The sequence below is a fragment of the Chaetodon trifascialis genome, chromosome 15 (genome assembly GCF_039877785.1).
Source record: "Chaetodon trifascialis isolate fChaTrf1 chromosome 15, fChaTrf1.hap1, whole genome shotgun sequence".
Classification (NCBI taxonomy): domain Eukaryota; kingdom Metazoa; phylum Chordata; class Actinopteri; order Chaetodontiformes; family Chaetodontidae; genus Chaetodon; species Chaetodon trifascialis.
Window position 1 is genome coordinate 17103758 of NC_092070.1, and position 18898 is coordinate 17122655.

The window sequence follows — 18898 nt, forward strand, 5'->3', positions numbered from 1 at the left end:
CATTCGGTTCTCGACGGTTTTACCTCTCTCTGTACCCTTGACCACTGCCCTTTGCACAGCTATGATAATGTGCTGCGTGGGTGAGGATGTGGGACAGACTGACATACAGCTGAGCTGCCCACTTCAGCAGCTCACAGCCTGTGGTCACGGCTGTTCTTCCAACAACCCCAGAAACAGACTTTAACGTGCAGACGGAAAGGCAACACATACTGTACAGCATACATGCACGCACACACATGCAGAACACAGACAGTTTTGTCCCTTTCGAGGTGCTAATTCGTAGCTCTTTCTCGGTTTCTCAGGTGCGCGCGCGCACACACACGCACGCACACACACACACACACGCACGCACGCACGCACACGCACACACACACACACACACACACACACACACACACACACACTAGGAACCTTCTGGGAGAGGGTTCTTCAGTTTGCTGAAGGTGAACTCTTCCCACGCACGCCCCCATCCTGATTAATGACTAGACTCCATGTTGACAAAGGAAGCAGGAAGGAACACAGTCCACACACACACACACGCACACACACGCACACACACACGCGCACACACACACACACACACACACACACACACACACACACACACACACACACACACACACACACACACACACACACACACACACACACACACACACACACACACACACACACACAGTCCTCCTCCAGCCACATCTTCAGGCTGGCAGTTCACACCCACCAGTTATCCCATGAGACTGATGTACTCCATTACTCAAGAATATGAGGTGGTTGGGTAATGGATACGCATACATTTGTAGACATACAGACAAGCAAAAACAAAGGACTAAAGCCTGGTTAATAACGCTCCATTACCTCTGATGGAATGATATAGGGGGAGTTTGTTTGGATTTAAAGTTTCTTTGCTTCAAATGTCAACAGCGATGTGGAAATAGCAAGCAGCTGTAATAAAATTCCCTAATCACTGATGTAAACAATATGGGTGAGAAACAACCCTTATCCTGTTCGTTACACTGAGCTGTGATTTCAATCCATCTTCCTCTACAGTACATTCAGCATTTTGATGCCTTCTCCCATTAAAGCCTTTTATGAAGCGAACAAGCGAAGCAGCTCTCTACACAAAAAGGTGGCCAGGCGCTCGAGGGTGCAGTGATGGATTACAGCTTCAGATATGCCTGTCAGTTGGGCATTGTCTACAGTCTTAATGAATTTTTAAAATGAAGAGGCCCCAATGAGCGGTCGAAGCTAATGTGACTTTGAATTATACATCTAGTATGCTCTTTTCACTGAACAATGGTCTGCAGCAGGTGAGCTTCAAATAAAACAGAGATGACACACGGGGAGTCAACACCAGAGCACAAAGGGAATAAGTTAGGTTTCATACACTGACCTAATGAGCTCTGCACACGTCCCTTTCTGAACATATTGGAAAGAAAATCTGTTCCTGATTAGCTGACAGATCAAAAGGACTGAAAACAGGCTGAGCCCCGTTAGCTATTGAGGTTCCACTGCAAAAAAGTATTTGAGGGTTGAACAAATTATTCAAGGAAACACTGATTCTGACCACAAACTCAGCCTTTATTAAAGGCCCCAAAAGCCAATTTTCTCAATCAGCTTGTTGCTATGAGCGATCAACACTATGTTGGGCCCAAGTTTGAAGAGGAACAGCGATTTCTGCCTGTTCGTCCTTTTCCCTCTCCCTGATTATAACTGGGCATGGCTCATTTAGGGAGAAACATGATGTAATGTGCTTCTGTGCGCCAATCAGAGTTCAGCAACATTTGAATTAAAACACAATGGCGGTTGTGGGCGTCCTGCTTGAGTTGCCATAATTGTCAATCAAATCTAATCAAACCACACCCGCACTCACTGTCCCGATGAAGCAGATGAGCTGAGTTTTTAGTTTTTTTCTCAACATCAGCTTTTTCAGCTATTTAGTCATGGATATATAGAAATACTTGAGAATTGAAACTAAGAAATGCAATGCACTCGCCACAATCGTTAATCAAAATTGTGTCTGTGTCACAAGACAAGTGATTTTTGTCATTGTTTGTCAGTGGATAATGTTGAAATGTTGCAGGGAGTAGTGGAAGTAATGGAGCTGCAGGCGACAGGCTGCACACCTCCAACATCTCTGCACTGTAACCAACTCCTGTCACTGTCTGTAGACTCATGCCATGTGCAGCATAATATCAGCATTGTCCATCACAGAATGAAGGAAAAGGCCAATGATTGCCTGATTCTTCTGCTGTTTCCAGAATTCTGTGACCTGCAGCACTAAATTGCATTTTGCTCTTACCACCAGCACAGGTGTCGCCAAACAACTATGACTGAACTGAACATTAGAGTAGCCGAAATGACGTACATCTTCATGATAACGTTAACCATGAATTCCTGGAACTATGGTGTTCATGTCTCTCCTGATCCTTCTTTCATCGCAAAATAAACGTGTTTTTGAATCTTCAAGTGCCACTTGGACTTACCTTGCCATGGTAGGCGCTGCTGTTTTTGGCCACGGCACATTGGCGGTCCACCAGGAAGCAGTACCTGCGGCGCTCCTCGGACAAGGCCGTCTTGTATCCCTCAGCGATGAAGGTGTCCAGCTCAGTCTGCTTACTGCTGATGGTCTCCACAAACTGCAACGCACAACGACACATGCACACTTTGGCAAGGTGTAATATCTACAGATTTGCATCACAACATGCCAGTGATGTGTGCACTGAATATTGTCTTATGTTTCATATGCCTAATTATTGCCTTTACAGGTTTTACAAGTGAGACAGCGAGAGGGACGTTTTGGTTAGTGGTGCACTGCAAGTCCTTCATCGTCCCTCATATTTAGTAGGTAGGGCCGATGGACAGAAGGTCTGACAAGGAAAGTATCCAAACAGCTAGCTAACATCGAAGGACTTCCTTTTAAAATAACACCAAAATTACACACATTTAGACATACAGCACAGTATTGTTCTGCCAATCACTGCACAGCTCCACCGGAGCAATTAGAGGTTAGGTGCACCTCAGCGGTAATAGCCGTCCACGAAAGGTCCTTACTCAGTAACTTTCTGTGGTTATATTTTCCCTGCAGAGTGCGACCGAGGCAAGGCAATTATGCCTAAAAATCCCGCAGTGTACAGGACCCACTGCTCACAAAGACCCACTAATCCATTTTATACATCGGATAGTAACAAATAACAGGTGCGCTAATGTGCGTCTAAGAGTGAGCAACGGCGACAGAAAGGGAGGGAGATCCAGGGCTGTCAGTTTGTCTTAGCGTGAGCGCTCTAAAAACGGGAAATGTCAAGAGCGAAATGTCTCAGCCAGTTCACTGACAACACACACACACACACACCACACACACACACACACACACACACACACACACAACATGGTCAACAGTGGTGAGAAGGAGCTCCGGGGAGTCCAATTTTGAAGAGGAAGTGGCATTTAGGTGTTTTTCTGAGCGTGTGCATACGCATGTCAGGCACTGTATTTTAAGAACTGCCGAGTTGCTGGCTGAAAGGTTTCAATACTGTACTCTGAAAGTAGGCCGGCTGTGTCCAGTTTCATGGCTTTAAAACTGCAACATCTGCTGACAAATACTGACCTAGAAGAGAGTGTTATATTTACTAGATTTAATGATTTGACCTAGACTGAACTTATTCGGAGTATTGGCTGGGTTGTTATGGGCTATGTTACTCACACAAAACCGGTGTCAACACATACACCTTTCTTCTGTTACACAAAGAAGCTGGCTTGGTGATAAAAATGTCAACATTGTTTGTTGACACATGACTCCAATAGCCCTCCGTATTAGGAAATTGTAAAGACAGCCACTGCATCAAGTTTGTAGATAATTGTGTTACTTTGTCATTTGAGCCACAGGAAAGAAATGATCATAATCCATGCTGTTGGTGCTGTGGTGTGATTATATCTCAAGCTCTGCATTCTCATTGGAGTAAATTTTCGAAAGTTTCATATTAAATTCCACAAAGACTGATGAAAAGACAAATGAAGTTTGTTGGGTTCCTCCCTGCAGCCAAATGAAAGTTCCTGTGGTGCAACCACACGGTGCAGATGTATTTCATTTAGTAACCACCAGAGCACACTACTTCCCCACTGCCAACAGCCACGAGGTTATTGGGATTCAAAGTGCCGAGGAACACTTAAGGTGGCAAACTGATACTGAACACAAACATTTTGAGGAACGGCCGTTTGCATTAGCAGTGGAAGAAATCCACCAACACCATTACACAAATCCAGAGAGCCAAGTTGTCAAACCAAGCCGGAGCCTGGCCTTGTTCTGTTCCTCCAGTGCACCTTAAGCTCAAGCTAAGTGCTTTGAAACGGGTTCAGTTCAGCTGTCAGTTTTAGTTCTTGACAGGCACAACGATCAGTTAAAGGGCTGAGCGTCTGCTTCAACAAGGTGAAGAGCCCTCTCCTCCTGTCAAATCCACATGGCCCAATTCTCAAAGCATACAAAAGGTCACCAAAGTAACCTAAGACAATTAGTGCAGTGCGAAAAGCCGGGGCAGACAGCAGCCGCTATTATATTCAAGCGACCTCAGGTTACATCATAGCTGGAATGACTCGTTTCGCAAAGGTTATGAATATAAATGAAACCTGCTGCATGTCGATTCTTACATTCAGACTTGAAGTGATGTGTGTCCCCTTACGCTGACATATTCAGGACAACATCCTACTACACCAGTAAAAAACCTGCACATCATTATGCACCCTATTACACTAATATGGGTCGCAGTGGTGGGGAGGAAGGGATTCACACCAAGCACACAGTAGGACTCGCAATAAAACGGTTTATACTCCTTTACATTCCTGCTGGGATTCAAAAGCATTTCCTGCACAGTCAAGAGCCGCTTAGGTCTGCTTTTCTGTTCCTTCATCATCAGCAGTCTTTGGAATCAAAAGAATTGTATTGTGACACTCCGGGGCACAACAGAAAGCACCTACACCTGCAGTACGTGCTTGAATCCGCCGCGTCTGTGCTTATCAACCGCACTTCAGCAAACCCTTCTTCTCCACGTCCGTTTGAATCCACAATTCCAGGTTGGACTCGGTTTTCAATTTTATGACACCACGGTGAATAAACTCCGAGCTTATCAAACATCTTGAGATATTAATTCTGAATCCTGAACTCCGTCTCTCTCTATCTCTGTCTGGGCTCTTATTAACAGCCTGTGCAGTGCAAAGGAGTTTATCTAGATGAAACCTCCTTTCTACGGTACCTTGGTCCACTCCACTGAGCTACATAATGAGCTGATTATCATTTTGGCAGGGGCTTTACCCATTGATGAGATGGCACAGTGAAAGTGTCTGAGGGCAGGAGGGAACAGGGAGGGGGAGGAAAGACAGACAAAGAGACAGACAGAGAGGTGGGAGAGACAACAGCGAAGAGTGTGTGAGAGAGAGAGTGAGAGCGATGGAGACGGCGATCAATGAAATGCGGCCGCCATCTGTGTCCGCTGCCAGACTGCACTCAGACATACTTTATTTTTTAATGAAAAGAGAGGAGATAAAAAGGAAAACTTCTCATCTGCTAAAATAACACAGATGTGGTGGAGGAGGACGAGGGGGAGGACACGTCAAGCTCGCCTTAGCAACTTTTACTTGTACTTTCTCAACTGCCTCCGAGTGCCTGACAGGAGTCGCCTCTGTCCACACAAACCAAACTAATCCAAACCGTCGAAGCATTTCTCTGCGGATGTAAACGAGTTGACTTTTCCCTCACACGCCCACTGCTGCGATATGATCGGTGAAAGTGAGCAGACTGAAAATGAGAAAGGGAGATTGATTTTCCTTTTCCCTGCTTACTGACTGTCGGGTACGAGTCCAGAGCCCGATGAGCTCGCTCCTCTGCGCAGATGGACTCCATTGATCAGTCATACAGGCTCAGTCAGAGTGGGGTAATGCTACTCTCCGTGTCCAGTATGCACAAGTTGAAATTGTTGTGCTGTGTTCGTGGATTGGCTTTGATCCATTAGTCTCTACATCGACTCTGATCCACAGCAAGATACTGTCTCATACAGCATCAGCTACTGGCAATGAAATATGGCATCATGGTACTCCAAATCCAGAGGTTTCGGGGAACCCCTGATCTGAACTTTCAATTACTACAAATAAAATATCAATGTCTATAGGGCAGATTGCTAAGAAATCACAATAATATGAATATAAATATGACTCTTTCTTTTGTGGATCTTTTTTCTTGAACCACCATGGGATAAAATTTCAACATTGCACACAAGTTATTATGTTTCCGCTGAGCACATTCGTACTCCTCTGGGGTTTTATTTTAATGCTCTGTGGCCTTCTGTAAGCCCTGAAGACAAACTTTAGATTAGCACCATTAATCATGGGGCTCTATAAACTCTCAGTAAGTCCAACATATTTGTTTTGAGGGTGTAATCAACTTTCGGGGCCCTGAATATGAATTTAGATTTGTATTTTTAGATCTCGTCTCTTTCGATTTTTGGTTAGAAGTGATCTGCAATAGAAGATTCTTTCGTCGAACTGTGCCTCATGTCACACTAGAAACCTATCAGAGGCTTAATGATGCAACACATGAGGCAGCCAGACACGAACATGTAACAACTTGCCGTTCTTAACTGAGATTTACTGGCTCAGTGTACTCAAACACCCCTCCTATCCCGAGCCCCGCTTCATGCAAAACCGGACTGCTGCACATGCTGCCAACTTTGATGCCTTAAGATGACACTTCCTACACCGTCCCCTCCCTGGCATCCCTGACACGGTGGAACAAACTCAATATGACGCAGCAGTCAGATCAATCCAGCACCGCCATACCATCCCAGACAGGAGAGGGCAGATGTTTGCATGCGACTGCACAAACTCCCCGGACAGAGGACCTGCTTTCATCTACAATCTGTTTGACAAAGAGAAAAGTTTTCATTCGCAGCGAACCCATGAGTGTTGGTGGAATCCTGTTTCTGCTTCAGCTATCAATCCGATTCTGTCACAGCCGTCCACACTTCACAGCAAGACCAACAGGAGCTCGGCAATTACCCTGCAAGCCTTGACCTGTTAGTTTGAGATTTTTGTTTCTATCCCTGCAGGCGGCCCGACTTCCAGCTTCCAGTGAAATCCTCGTGAAGGCACAGCAGTCACACTGTGGCCATTTTCTGCTGCGTCATTTTTTCCCATTTTGACAGCAACACGGGCGACAAGACTGAACCAATAAATTTAGCAACACCACAGTGAAGGCCTGCAATAAGAGGTTTCATACAGAGAGTGCTGCGTCTTTGCAGGTGTGTGTGTGTGTGTGTGTTTGTGTGACTATGTGGAGAAAGAACACCGTCACGACTTCTCCCATCAAGTAGGCAGCCGAGCGGCGGAAAACTGAATGTGAAAGACAACTAATTAAGTTATGTCTTAACACTGAGGGTCCATTCCAATTCATCAAAAAACATTTCACCTGAGCTGCTCGGTCGGAGGAAATAATCACATGAATGATGACACCCACAGCAAATTCTGCTTTGTTCCGTTACGTGAATCACACGACTGTTCACATGTTCACCATAATCATTTTGACAAGCTGGAAATGTCGGCCGACTCCTGAAGACTGATGCAAAAAGATATGATCAGAAATTCTTTGAGCCTTTCATCCTGATCAAAGAAGCTGCACAAGCACAGCCTCTGTGTGCAATACCACCGAACAACCTTTACTAAAATAAGGAGTTATGCATGCGTGCACAAACAAATCAGTCCATATCCACATGTTCATATGTGCCGTCAGTGTCTACTTCAAGCCTGAGACTTCTGGCTAAAAGCAGAGATTTAAAACATCACCCAGAAGCCTCAGAATAAAAAAAATAAAGCAGAATGCTATATAATAAGATGGGAAGATGAGACTTTATTGATCCAATGCTGGGAAATTCACTTGTTACGAGAGCGACAATAAAAAGGAGAAGAAGAACACAAAGACAATAAAAATGCACAAAATAACAAATGTCTTCTTATATAGCAGGTTAAAAAAATGTATAAGGAGACATAACTATAAAACTCCTTCATTAAATAACTCTAAAAAAAAAATAGAGAGCAATAGCATTCTGCTGTCAGCTTTTATTTTGAAATGTCCATGTTTGAGGTTAAAAAAAATTGCCTTCTTATCTTCTTCCTCTTTGGAGCATTGAGTCAGCTATTTTGTGGTAATATACAAGCGTTACTCACTCTGTTAAACCCCTGATCAAAGCCATGTGCATGAACACATTAGCTGAAGTAAATGCATCCTCTCTTCCAGGACATCAATTATTGCTGCTGCCTTACTTTCCTCCCATGTGTCTGTGCGCTTGCTGTATGTGTGGAGATGCACGAGCGATTGGCGAGGGCACACAATTCATAATCAAACCTCCACTATTTGCCTTCCCACTCAGGGCACCTCGCCGCCACTGCCTCCACCCCCATCCTTGCTGTTTTGTGCTTTACTTTATGAAGAATAAAGTCATTATTTTGCACCGAAACTCATAAATCTCCAATCCAACAATCACCCACATGCACGCAGATTCTGCTAAAAACTAACTACAACACTGCTACGAACTGGCTTCAGAGTGTTTATATTTTCATTTTCTCATTTCTGTTTTTGTCATTTCTGAGTATTTTCTTGTTTTACAGTAGCCTTTCATGATCAAAGTCCTTTTTGATGGTTATACAGCATGAGGCATGTTCATAATATGAGGCTTGGTGCAAAAGGCCGGCGAGAGGCTCACCTGCATCTCCTTCTCTCCGTACTTGGAGGGGTTCTTGCTGCCCTGGCTCTTCCTGCGCAGCTTCTTCAGTTCAGCCTGGCACTTCTCCAGACTCTCTCCTTTGCTCTTGTGTTCCATCTGGTATTTCTTCAGGGCAGCCTACGTGGGTCAACAGGCAGAGCACCAACAGTAAATTAGCACCGCAAAGTAAAATGCCTGGGTGAAAGAGGGTGGGGCGCACATGAGCAAACACCTAACGCTACTGCCAACCTATTTCTGAGCCTTTTTCCACTAATTGCCACCTCACAAACCACTGGATTTGACTCATTTCACCACAGCCCGCAAACAATAAACTTGCATTACGTATCAGAAAACGTCATTTTTGTTGTTGAAGTTGTGTAACTTGTGTGGCACTGCAGATGTGATCTATGTTTGGGCTGTTTTGAAACTCTTGGTTGGTGCGTCGCGAAGGCTTTGACATCTGAAACAATCTTTTTAATCAAAGAAACAATGATTCCTTCTGATGCTTGCTTATTATTTGTCTTCCCGCTTTGATTTTGCAACATGTGTCTCCTTAAACGCGCGCTGTAACTGATTACCCGTTTCGGGCAGATCCGAGTGGATTTTCTTTGCAGCGTGAGAATAACATAAATCAGTGGCAGCCTGCAGAACAAGTGACTGGCCTAGTCCTTTTACAGCCACAGTGTGTTTATTTAATTCATTTAATTTGCTCATTTAATTGTTTATTTATTGAGAATAACAACTTTGTTTCCGGGCTGTACCAGCTCTGTTGCTATAGTAACTGTGTCTGGTGTGATAAAGCTCATGTGGTTTCTCTTCGGGGAAAAAGTGGCAGAGGAGAGCTCATGCTTGAGGGTTCAACATCCACATTTGCATACTGTAAGACACTGAGGTACCCCTCCAGGTGTCATTTGGCTGAAAAGAAGCTGCTGTTGGCTCTGGAAGACCAGCAGTATGACACATGCAGGGCTGGATTTCATAACAAAGATGATTGGCATTAGTTCTGCAGGTCTGAGCTGGACTGGAAACCTCTAAACAACTTTATTTTACTTTTTTATTTTATTTAATCTACTGACAATTAACTTTCCAAGCCAGGAGCTTCTCTGAAATTTGCTGAATAGGTTTCTGCACAAAATGGACAAAACATGCCTGGTGTTGTCTTCACCCAATAACAATGAATGACTCATCCGAGGCAAAGCAGCACAACCAATCTGGGCTGCTCTGCTATTCATATCTATGATTTAACTCCCAGAAACCGCAGCTCCCAAGTGGAAAATCTCCAACAGACAGATCACACAGTGTAGTGGCAGATCGGGAAGACACAATCGAGTGTTGTGAAACCGAAAAGCTTCTAGTTTGCAGGGTCAAAAACAATAAATAATACGGCAAGTATCCGCCTCACTGAGCTGGAATGGTCCTAAAGCAAAAGGCTGTTGACCAACTATCAATCACTGATAATAAATGAGTGGACAGTAGATGAACTTGGTACACTTGGAGAATCTCCACATTGCCCTTTATAGCGCCTCTGCCAGGAAAGCTCCTCTTCGTTGCTAGTTTACAGCCTCTTTTTTTGCATTTCGCGTCTTTGCCCAGATTGTGACCTCTGTGTAATGACTGAAGAGTGTTGTAAAACCCCCTGGTAAGCCATTATGCGAGACGAGAGAAAGCGAGGCAGAGATGGGGGGGGGGGGGGCCGCACCGCTGGGAACAGCACACACACTTCAGTCCTGGAAAACAGCGAGCTTTCCTTTGAGTCTTTTTGAACTCAGTCAAAATTTCAGATGATTAATTCACAAAGTCTGAAGCAAAATGACTGCTATTATCACTGCGGCAGATCTGTGGGAAATTCATTAAAAGTAATGGATGTTAAAACCTCAGGGATACGCCTGGAAAGAAGCGTCTGCGATGGTTGGCGTAACTGAACTATTGTAAGAGGCATGAAACATTTCCATATCTTTTCCCATATCAGTTCAGACAGTGAAGACGCGTTTGGCAGATCTGTATGGAGTCAGAGATTACAAGGAGATTAAATCAGAGCAGGTTTTCATTTGAACTCAACATGACGACATCTGATTTCCTGAGAAGTCTCCCTGTTAAGGTCAAAGAACGGGAGTCTAAATCTCTCACAAACAAAACCTTTTATTCACCATTTAAGAGCAATTTTACACGACGTCTGGGTGTGTGTGTGTGTGTGTGTGTGTGTGTGTGTGTGTGAGCGAGTGGCTGTGAGCCGCAGCAGCTCGTAAAGTGGCTCTTCTAATAGTACAATACAATAACGGCAACGTTATCCCATCCCCCAAAACAACGCACAGCAGTGCTGCTCTACACTCAAGCTGCAACCCACTCATTCTAAAGATATCACACGTAGACCAGCTCCACAGTGCTCACACACACACACACACACACATACACACAAGAAGAAGGGGTTTATTATAATCAGTCTACCCTGGAAGGGTGAGTCGACATGAGATGTTATTTCAAAGCATCCCCTTCCACAGACGGATCCTCTAATTGTCTCAGAGACAGACTTTGATCCAGATGTTAAAATACAACTTCACCTCCATCTTCAGTCAAACCGGGCCTTCACAGATCTGATGTAACATAAAATAAAGCAGTACAACGGGCCAATCAGGCACTCACCGTCAGATAACGAGCATCCAGCTCCACCTTCTTCTCCAGCTCGGAGAGCAGCTCGTTGTGGAAGGATTTCAACTGGAGAGGAAGCACAAAAACAGTTCAACAAAGATGCTGATGATTGTTAGTTCAGTGACAAAATCCCTCACGGATGCTGCATGTGGATGAGGAGGCTTCCGCATGAAGCTGTGTGGAATAAGTTATTAAATGACATGTGTTGTCCTCATTTCCTCAGTTACAGAATAAATGTTTCACCAACACAGTCCTGGCCTGCGAAGCCTCTCTCAGCTTGCAAATCACTGTGACGGTCACAGATGCAGTGCTAATCTGACACAATATTTAGTCACTTCATTGTAAACTGACCTGCCCGAAGAGGCGGCTACCAAATCTGAATAAAATGATCAATCTCTGATCTGCTGTCATTCATTTCTATATATGGAGAATCCATCTTAAATAACGTTATTTTTGCATTGTTTTCCTGAATTTAATTTTAATATGTTTTGGGGTTTCTTTCCCTTAGAAACTCATATGTGTATATTTTATATGTGCAACTATATAATTATACCATTTATTTGAAATTTATGAGATATTGTTTAATGAAGAAAAAAATGTACATGATTTTTTACACTGAAAAAAATCAGATTTGGGGAATTTGGTTCCTGATTTCTAATATCTCTGGATAAAGGACGATATATCTATATCGATTGGTATAGATATATCTATATCGATATAGATATCGATATAGATATAGATATATAGATATATGCTTAAGTGACCTCAGCTCAAGCTGCAGGCATCCGCTTGAGGAACACCCTTCTACATATTAGACACACACTAATGAATTTGATATTAACTATGGACCACTTGCCATACAGGCGCTTATTACCCAGAATGCCACACTGTTCAATTAACTCCTTCAACTTCCCCAGCCGCCTCCTGTGCTGGCAGTTTGGATTTATATGAGCTCAGCACATCTGTCCATTCAATATGAGTTCATGTTCATTTAATTATGGTGTATTCCTTGTACTGCCCACAGGCACAAACCCGTGTCACAGCCAGGCAAATACGCTGTGGAGCATCGTGGAGCAGAGCCACGCCGCCACACTGACGTGTATTATTGCTGCAATAACTTGTCGTCGTGTCTAAACTATTGCTAAGACATAACGAGACCTTTCATGGAGCCAGAGTTTTGTTGAGAGTGCAGTGTAAAAACCCTTTGAGCTCAGAATACCAACCATCTCCTCGAGCTGCACTTGGATCTGTCTGTGGACCTCAGCCATCTGGAACAGCACATCCCCTGCACAGAGAGAAAGAGGGAGACGGGGAGAGAACACATGAAGAACACTCAGCAAGCACGAGCATTCCTAGAGCAGAACAACAGAGAGGAGAGAGGTAGGAAACCAGAGAGAGGAAAGGAAGAGACGAGAGAAACAGAGAGACCCCAGCGTGCAAATATCATGCAGTAACACAAGACACAAACATACAGGACGAGTGACTTGGAACTGGGACAACGGAGAACATGATGAAAGTTTGTTTTTGGCACAAGACAACAGAAAACAGAGAAAATGAAACAAGTGATGACAAGTACGAAAAATGGAGGAGACAAAGTGCTTCAAATTAAATTCTGGTTCTTCAAGCGTGTAAGTACTGATGTCTGGTGGAGATCAAAACATATTGCCTTTCTTTCTTTGATTAATCTTAACATCAGGCAATGTGATTTCTAGAACAACAAAAAAAAAAGTAAAAACCACCTCAAAGAAAGGTTGAAGTCTCCACGTTAAAATAAGCAAAAAGGAAGAGATAAGGAGGATCATGCAGCTTGTGAGAGTGTTTCATTTTCATATACCTACAGGCTGCCTCTTCTGAATATGCAGTGCATTGTCAAGAAAAGGAACACAAAGAGCTACATTGAGCGAAAGACACATATACATACAGAGACCTGGTGGAAAGACAGAGTGAGAGCTGCATGTACAGAAAAATGAGACACACATACATTTCCCTGAAGGTCCAAAGCCCCTCAGCTAAGTCTCTAACATATTACATGAGTTATTTACACGTTGCCTCGTGAAAACATGCAAAATCAGCATCAATAACACCTTGTATTGACTGCAGTTATTCAGGAAATTGCATTAAACTTAAAAACTGTGTATTGATTTTGGTGAGAACACTTTAGCGAGCAGAGAAGTTCAATAAGAGGCCACTGATGAAAATATCAATAATGTTGCGACAGCTCAAAAATGGTATCAAGAACATTTAAATAGCAATTTGCTAACAGCTATTCAATTCTGGGACATAACAAGTATGATTAAAAGACCGCAGTCCAAGACTGAAGCATGGTAAACACCATCCATCATGGTGTTACTGCAGACATCAATACTGAGGATACAAAAGCAAGTACTGGACTGGAGTAGGAGCTGCATGCTTTAGTGCAACACTTCAGATTTATTTAATCTCAGTCTACACTCCCCTGCTGTGTCCTCTTTTGAGAGCTAACCTGTAAGAGCGCAACTCAGCCATCTCAACATGCTCCATATGTGAGAGCAGAAGTTAAGCTGAAGTGGTTTCGTTCCAAACTTTAGTCTTCCCTGAACGGTTTTTGAGTGGTCTCTGTCTCAGCAGACAGCACGTACAGATGCAAACTGCAACAGGCCGTCGCCGCTGAAGTGACACGGTCGACTTCAAGTGCTCCCAAAATGTATAAATAAATAAATATGCTATTGATATCCCGCAAAATGTATCAAGAGCTGATAACCCCTAATTTGGCATTTTTATTGAGAAGTCAGCCCCCCTTATTTACTGTAGCTTTAGTAAGCAAATGTGCTTGACTATATTGTCATTCAATATCTGTTTATGCACCCACCTCCACTGACTGTATGCATGCCAATAGAAGGAGTTTCAGTTCAAGGCACAGGGTTCTTTGTCATTATATAACACAGGATTGCACATTGCAGGAATGCAGTCATAGGGTGCAGTCATCTGTGCTACACATAGAAAAAAAGTATGAAGAGACATTAAAATATTCAAATTAGAATATAAACAATAAGATAAAATGGAAGAAATAAAAGTGGAAAAACTAAATTATATTTCCAAGGAACAATAAATCAAGTTATGTACACAGAGAGATACTAAACTATCTAAAATAATTATACATATTATCTTCAGTGTAATATGAGTGTTTCAAATTATAAACAGAAAGACTTTCAAAGCTCCTTGTCATTTATTTGCACCTGTTTACAACTACATTACAGTGTATCGTAAACCACATATTAAATGCTTCTGTGCAGCTCATAAATGCTAACCGAGGGGGATTTAAAGTGAAGAGTTACGATGGAATCAAACAGTAAAAGATAAATTCCTGAAGAGCAATGTGAGCTCAACATGCTGCACAATCAGGGACCTTTAACTTTAAACACTTATATAAATAATGACCTACTAATTAGTACAATTCTATTTCAACCACATTATTGAAAAAAAAGAGAGAAAGGGATTCAAACATGGTGCTAAATTGAATTTTTTGCTCAATTCAGTGCAATCACTGCCCCTCTTACCCCTGCACACCCCACACAGCCAGGCCATTTGCCCACGGCGCAACCTGCCCGCTGATCTTGTGCCTCACAGGAGCCGAGAGGCAGGACAAAGCATGCTGTCAGTTCCCAGCAGGCCTGCTAAGCAGCTTACAGATACTCATCCCTGATCACAGCCCTTCAAGGCTTAGAAACCCTGGCGGCTTCAACTAGCTGGATCAATTAACAAATGAGCAGCCATCACCGTGCCGCAGACACACAAACACACACACGGAGACAGACTCACACACTTCAAGTAAACTGGCAGTAGGACGGGGTGTTTGCAAGAAGCCAGAAAGGTAAAGAATGAATGAATCTGGGAGAGATCTCATCTTGTCATCTGCAGTTTTATTACTGCGCAATGTACGATGCCAAAGCATAGGGAGGGGGGGGTGTTCACACTTTGGAGATGCAAACAGTTGCCATGGCAACTTCGATATCATATCACACAACAACAACAACAGCAACAGAAAATTGGGCTGCAGCCTTCAGGGGCGGCTAACAGCAGAGAATCCAATCAAGAATCAATAAAGATGCATAATGTGGAAAATCTGAATCGTGTTGTGTAACATTATTGTTCCGCACAGAAATTATCTGGCAGGCATGACACGACCTGCGAGACTCTGTGTGAGAGCCGCCAGCCTGACGAGGATATCCGCATACCAGCGAAGAGCGACATGACAGACGGGTCCACATCCACAGCGACAGGCTCGTGAACACGCACAGAGAGCGCACTTTGACACAAGCGCACACACACACACTGTAAATAAAGCCAAAAAGACTTGTCATTATTGTCTCAAGGCTTTCAGGCTCGCTTCAACCCTGCCTGTGTCCTTCCTGGCTGAGGGAAAACAATAGTTCCTTTGTAGGTAGGTGAGCTCAGGTGGATCTGCACCTGCAGCTCTGCAACAAGCAGCCACAAGCCTGCTCGCTCCAACCACTGAGTCAGAGGAGGAAGCACGGACGCATGGCCTGGGTGCATGCGAACAGACTGTCCCCCTGAAGTATGACATCAGCTTGTGTAGCTGTATTGACTGCTTGTGTAACAGAAGCGATGATACACCCACACAGGTGGAGAAAAAGAAAAACAGACTAACAGAATGTGGGCTACGGAGCAGAAAAATATATATATATATAAAAAGTGGAAGTTTGCAATGTTGAACAGAGAGAACAAGAGAGACAGAGATGGAGGGAGGGAGAGAGGAGTGGAGGTGGATGGAGAGACACTGAATCACTGGTGAAGGTCAAGCCGGATTCACTACGGGTTGTCATGGAAGCAGGATAATGCTAGGGTCGTTGCCATGGGAGAAGTTGCGAGATGAGGGCCGGCGGCTGCAAAGTGTTGTGTTACAAAACACCGTTGAAGAGATCTCCACCCTTACTACCAGCTATCATTACATCAGCATCTACACATGCCCAGGGAGGAGGAAAAGTGGAGTGAGTCCCACCTGGGGAGCCAGTGTATAGTGTATAGTGTGTGTGTGCGTGTGTGTGTGTGACTAAACAGTGCAGTGATGTTAATAACTGCCTACCTGGCACACTAAGTCACAAGGGAAACAAACAAGTGGGCAAGTGTAATGGGGCAGCGGCGGGATAATGTGCGAGACGCAGATAATAGCCGTGAGCCCGGGTGGCCGCGTGAGCGTGTACGTTTGTGTACGCGTGTGTGTGAGCGCGCACTCGCTGTGAAACCACAACACGGTTAATCTGGAAGTGAGGGCAGCTTATGCTCACAGTTCGTCCAGCCCGTGCTGTCTCACGCACACACACGCTGTGTAGTTTTGTGAACTGGATGAAAGCCTCTCACAGGAGGAAACTATTGATACGTATACTAAAATGGGAAGCTCAGCCATCCCAGCTGTTCAACCTACTAGCCTAATATAAGTTTGTCCAGCAATCGTGTCATGCATTTAGGCCATGATGAAGGCCTGACGGGAGAAATGCGAGACCGGCAGAGAGAAGTGGGACGCGGCGCAGTTGCGAATAATCCCGATGTTTATTCTAAGAAGGTCTCAGGTAGGTTGTCGTGCATTTTCTGCTGGATAAGATGCAGCAAATCCAAAAGCGGCCGGCATCATTGAGCCAAAATCCTGACATCCCTTTTAAGCCGCCGTTCCACTCGCCTCAACCACACGTCACGTTTTATAAACACACAGAACAAAAGCTGAAACATAACAATGAGCCTTCCAGTCCGCACTCTTAGATTAAAACCTATTTCTGTCATGGCTTTAACATATATTCTAGCATCTTTTTTCATTTTAGCAAAGACAGCATGATAGCCATCGTAATAACTGTTTATTTTGAGCTCAACAACAACGACACATCCCATGAGCCTTAGCCACAGAATGGCTGTGAAAGCCTCATGGGAGCTGTAGTTCCTGAATGCCGACAAAATGATTAGGCGTTTCAACTTGATAACACTTATCAGGTATCAAGTAAACATATAAAAAAGTAAATAGTGACTTTGGCTATAGACTTTGGCTACTTAGCTAAAGCAAACAGAAACTATGTGTGTCAGCTCTCTAATCCATGAACTCCTGCTCACTTATGCATAGGATAATAACTGTGCTGCATAGCTGATATGTCTTAACCTGCAGCATGTTCACAGTCTCAGTGGGCTGGTTCATTTATCATGCTCCAGAGGCCCTGAACTGTATCTGGTTGTACAAGTCTTGGGGGTAACCACCCCATAAAAATATCTTTCTCACAACTAAAATTTGATTTGCGTGATATCCATCATAAAAAAAACTAGAAACTTGTCATATATCCTTCAAATTGTCCCCTGTGATTGAAACAAGGTCTTATGGCACCGCCGAGGTTTAATAGCTTAACAGAAACCTGCACAAGGCTGCAAAAGCAATTGTGAGATATGATTTAAACTCTCATAAAAAAGCGCGTCCCCCGAGAGAAACTTTGATCACAAAAAGCCCCTTCTGATAACTCATCGGCTTTTCCTTGTCGCTGAGAGCACAAGTGACGAATTCCAAGCGCTTTGACTGATTTGACAAACTTTGGTGAAACACAGAGAGACAAGCGAAAAAGACGGCAGGTTTAAGAGCAAGAGCAGGAGCTCTGACTGTGACATGCAGATTGTAGTGTGTATGTTTGGAAGGATCTGGGGTGTTTTTGTCTCTCCGCTCTTTGCGACAAAGTCTTCTAAAGATCAAATGAAGAGCAAACCGAAGAAAGCTCGACATGAAAGAGAAAGAGATTTCGTTCTGGGGCAAATTAGGCAGACGGAGAGAGCGAAAGCTAGGGAGGCAAAAAGTATAGAGTGATGGGGAAAATCCCTTGAGAACGCAGCAACAACAAGTGATACCTCAATGCAACAGAGAGAAGCGGCCGTTTAAGCCTTAACGACAGTGTTGTCTCTAAAGCTGTGCCTTTTGCACTTGAGGCAATGAGAAAAAACTGTAGAGTCATGCAGCTACCTGTTGAGGTATGGAACTCAAGGAGGGGCAGAGTGAAAATCCAAACTGAGTGTGTGTGTGCGCATGTGTGTTATTTGATCCATCCATTTCACCAGGGTCAGTGCAAGTCACCAAACACACTCTTCAAGTCTGAATATGCACAGGTGAGGGTAGACGTGCACTTGAGTAATTTTAAAGTGGGAAAAAAGTTGCTGATGGTGCAGGATTGGAAGAAAAAAAAAAGAAAAAAGCATTGCTGATTCTACCAACTGGTGACCACATGACAACAAGATCTTAAACCCACACGCCTAAAAACGTGCTGATTCGCAGACATCACAGCACAATGTCTCCCAAAATGTGGACGTACTGGTTTGACCACACTTTCACATCAGCGTGGCACTGACTGCGCTGCTTTGCATTGTTGCATGCGAGCCCAACCGGTGCAGAGTGTACAGTCAACGTGTCGCTGAGCCTCACGAGTGCGCGCTGAAGTGTGCGTGCTTATTTAACAGGAAACAGAGCCGCCAGTGCAGCTTTGTCCGTGTCCATC

At 44.0% G+C, this 18898-nt stretch overlaps 1 protein-coding gene across 5 annotated transcripts in view; it reads right to left on the reverse strand.

The window, feature by feature from the left end:
• The window catches only part of baiap2a (BAR/IMD domain containing adaptor protein 2a), a 51334-nt gene that overhangs the window by 8813 nt on the left and 23623 nt on the right, over window positions 1-18898 (reverse strand). For all 5 annotated transcript variants that reach the window (XM_070981353.1, XM_070981356.1, XM_070981354.1 and 2 more), the window contains exons 4-7: window positions 12611-12672; window positions 11382-11453; window positions 8742-8879; window positions 2484-2636 (exon numbers count right to left, since the gene is read on the reverse strand). In XM_070981353.1, the coding sequence (XP_070837454.1) occupies window positions 2484-2636; window positions 8742-8879; window positions 11382-11453; window positions 12611-12672 (425 nt within the window). The remainder of the gene's footprint in view (window positions 1-2483; window positions 2637-8741; window positions 8880-11381; window positions 11454-12610; window positions 12673-18898) is intronic.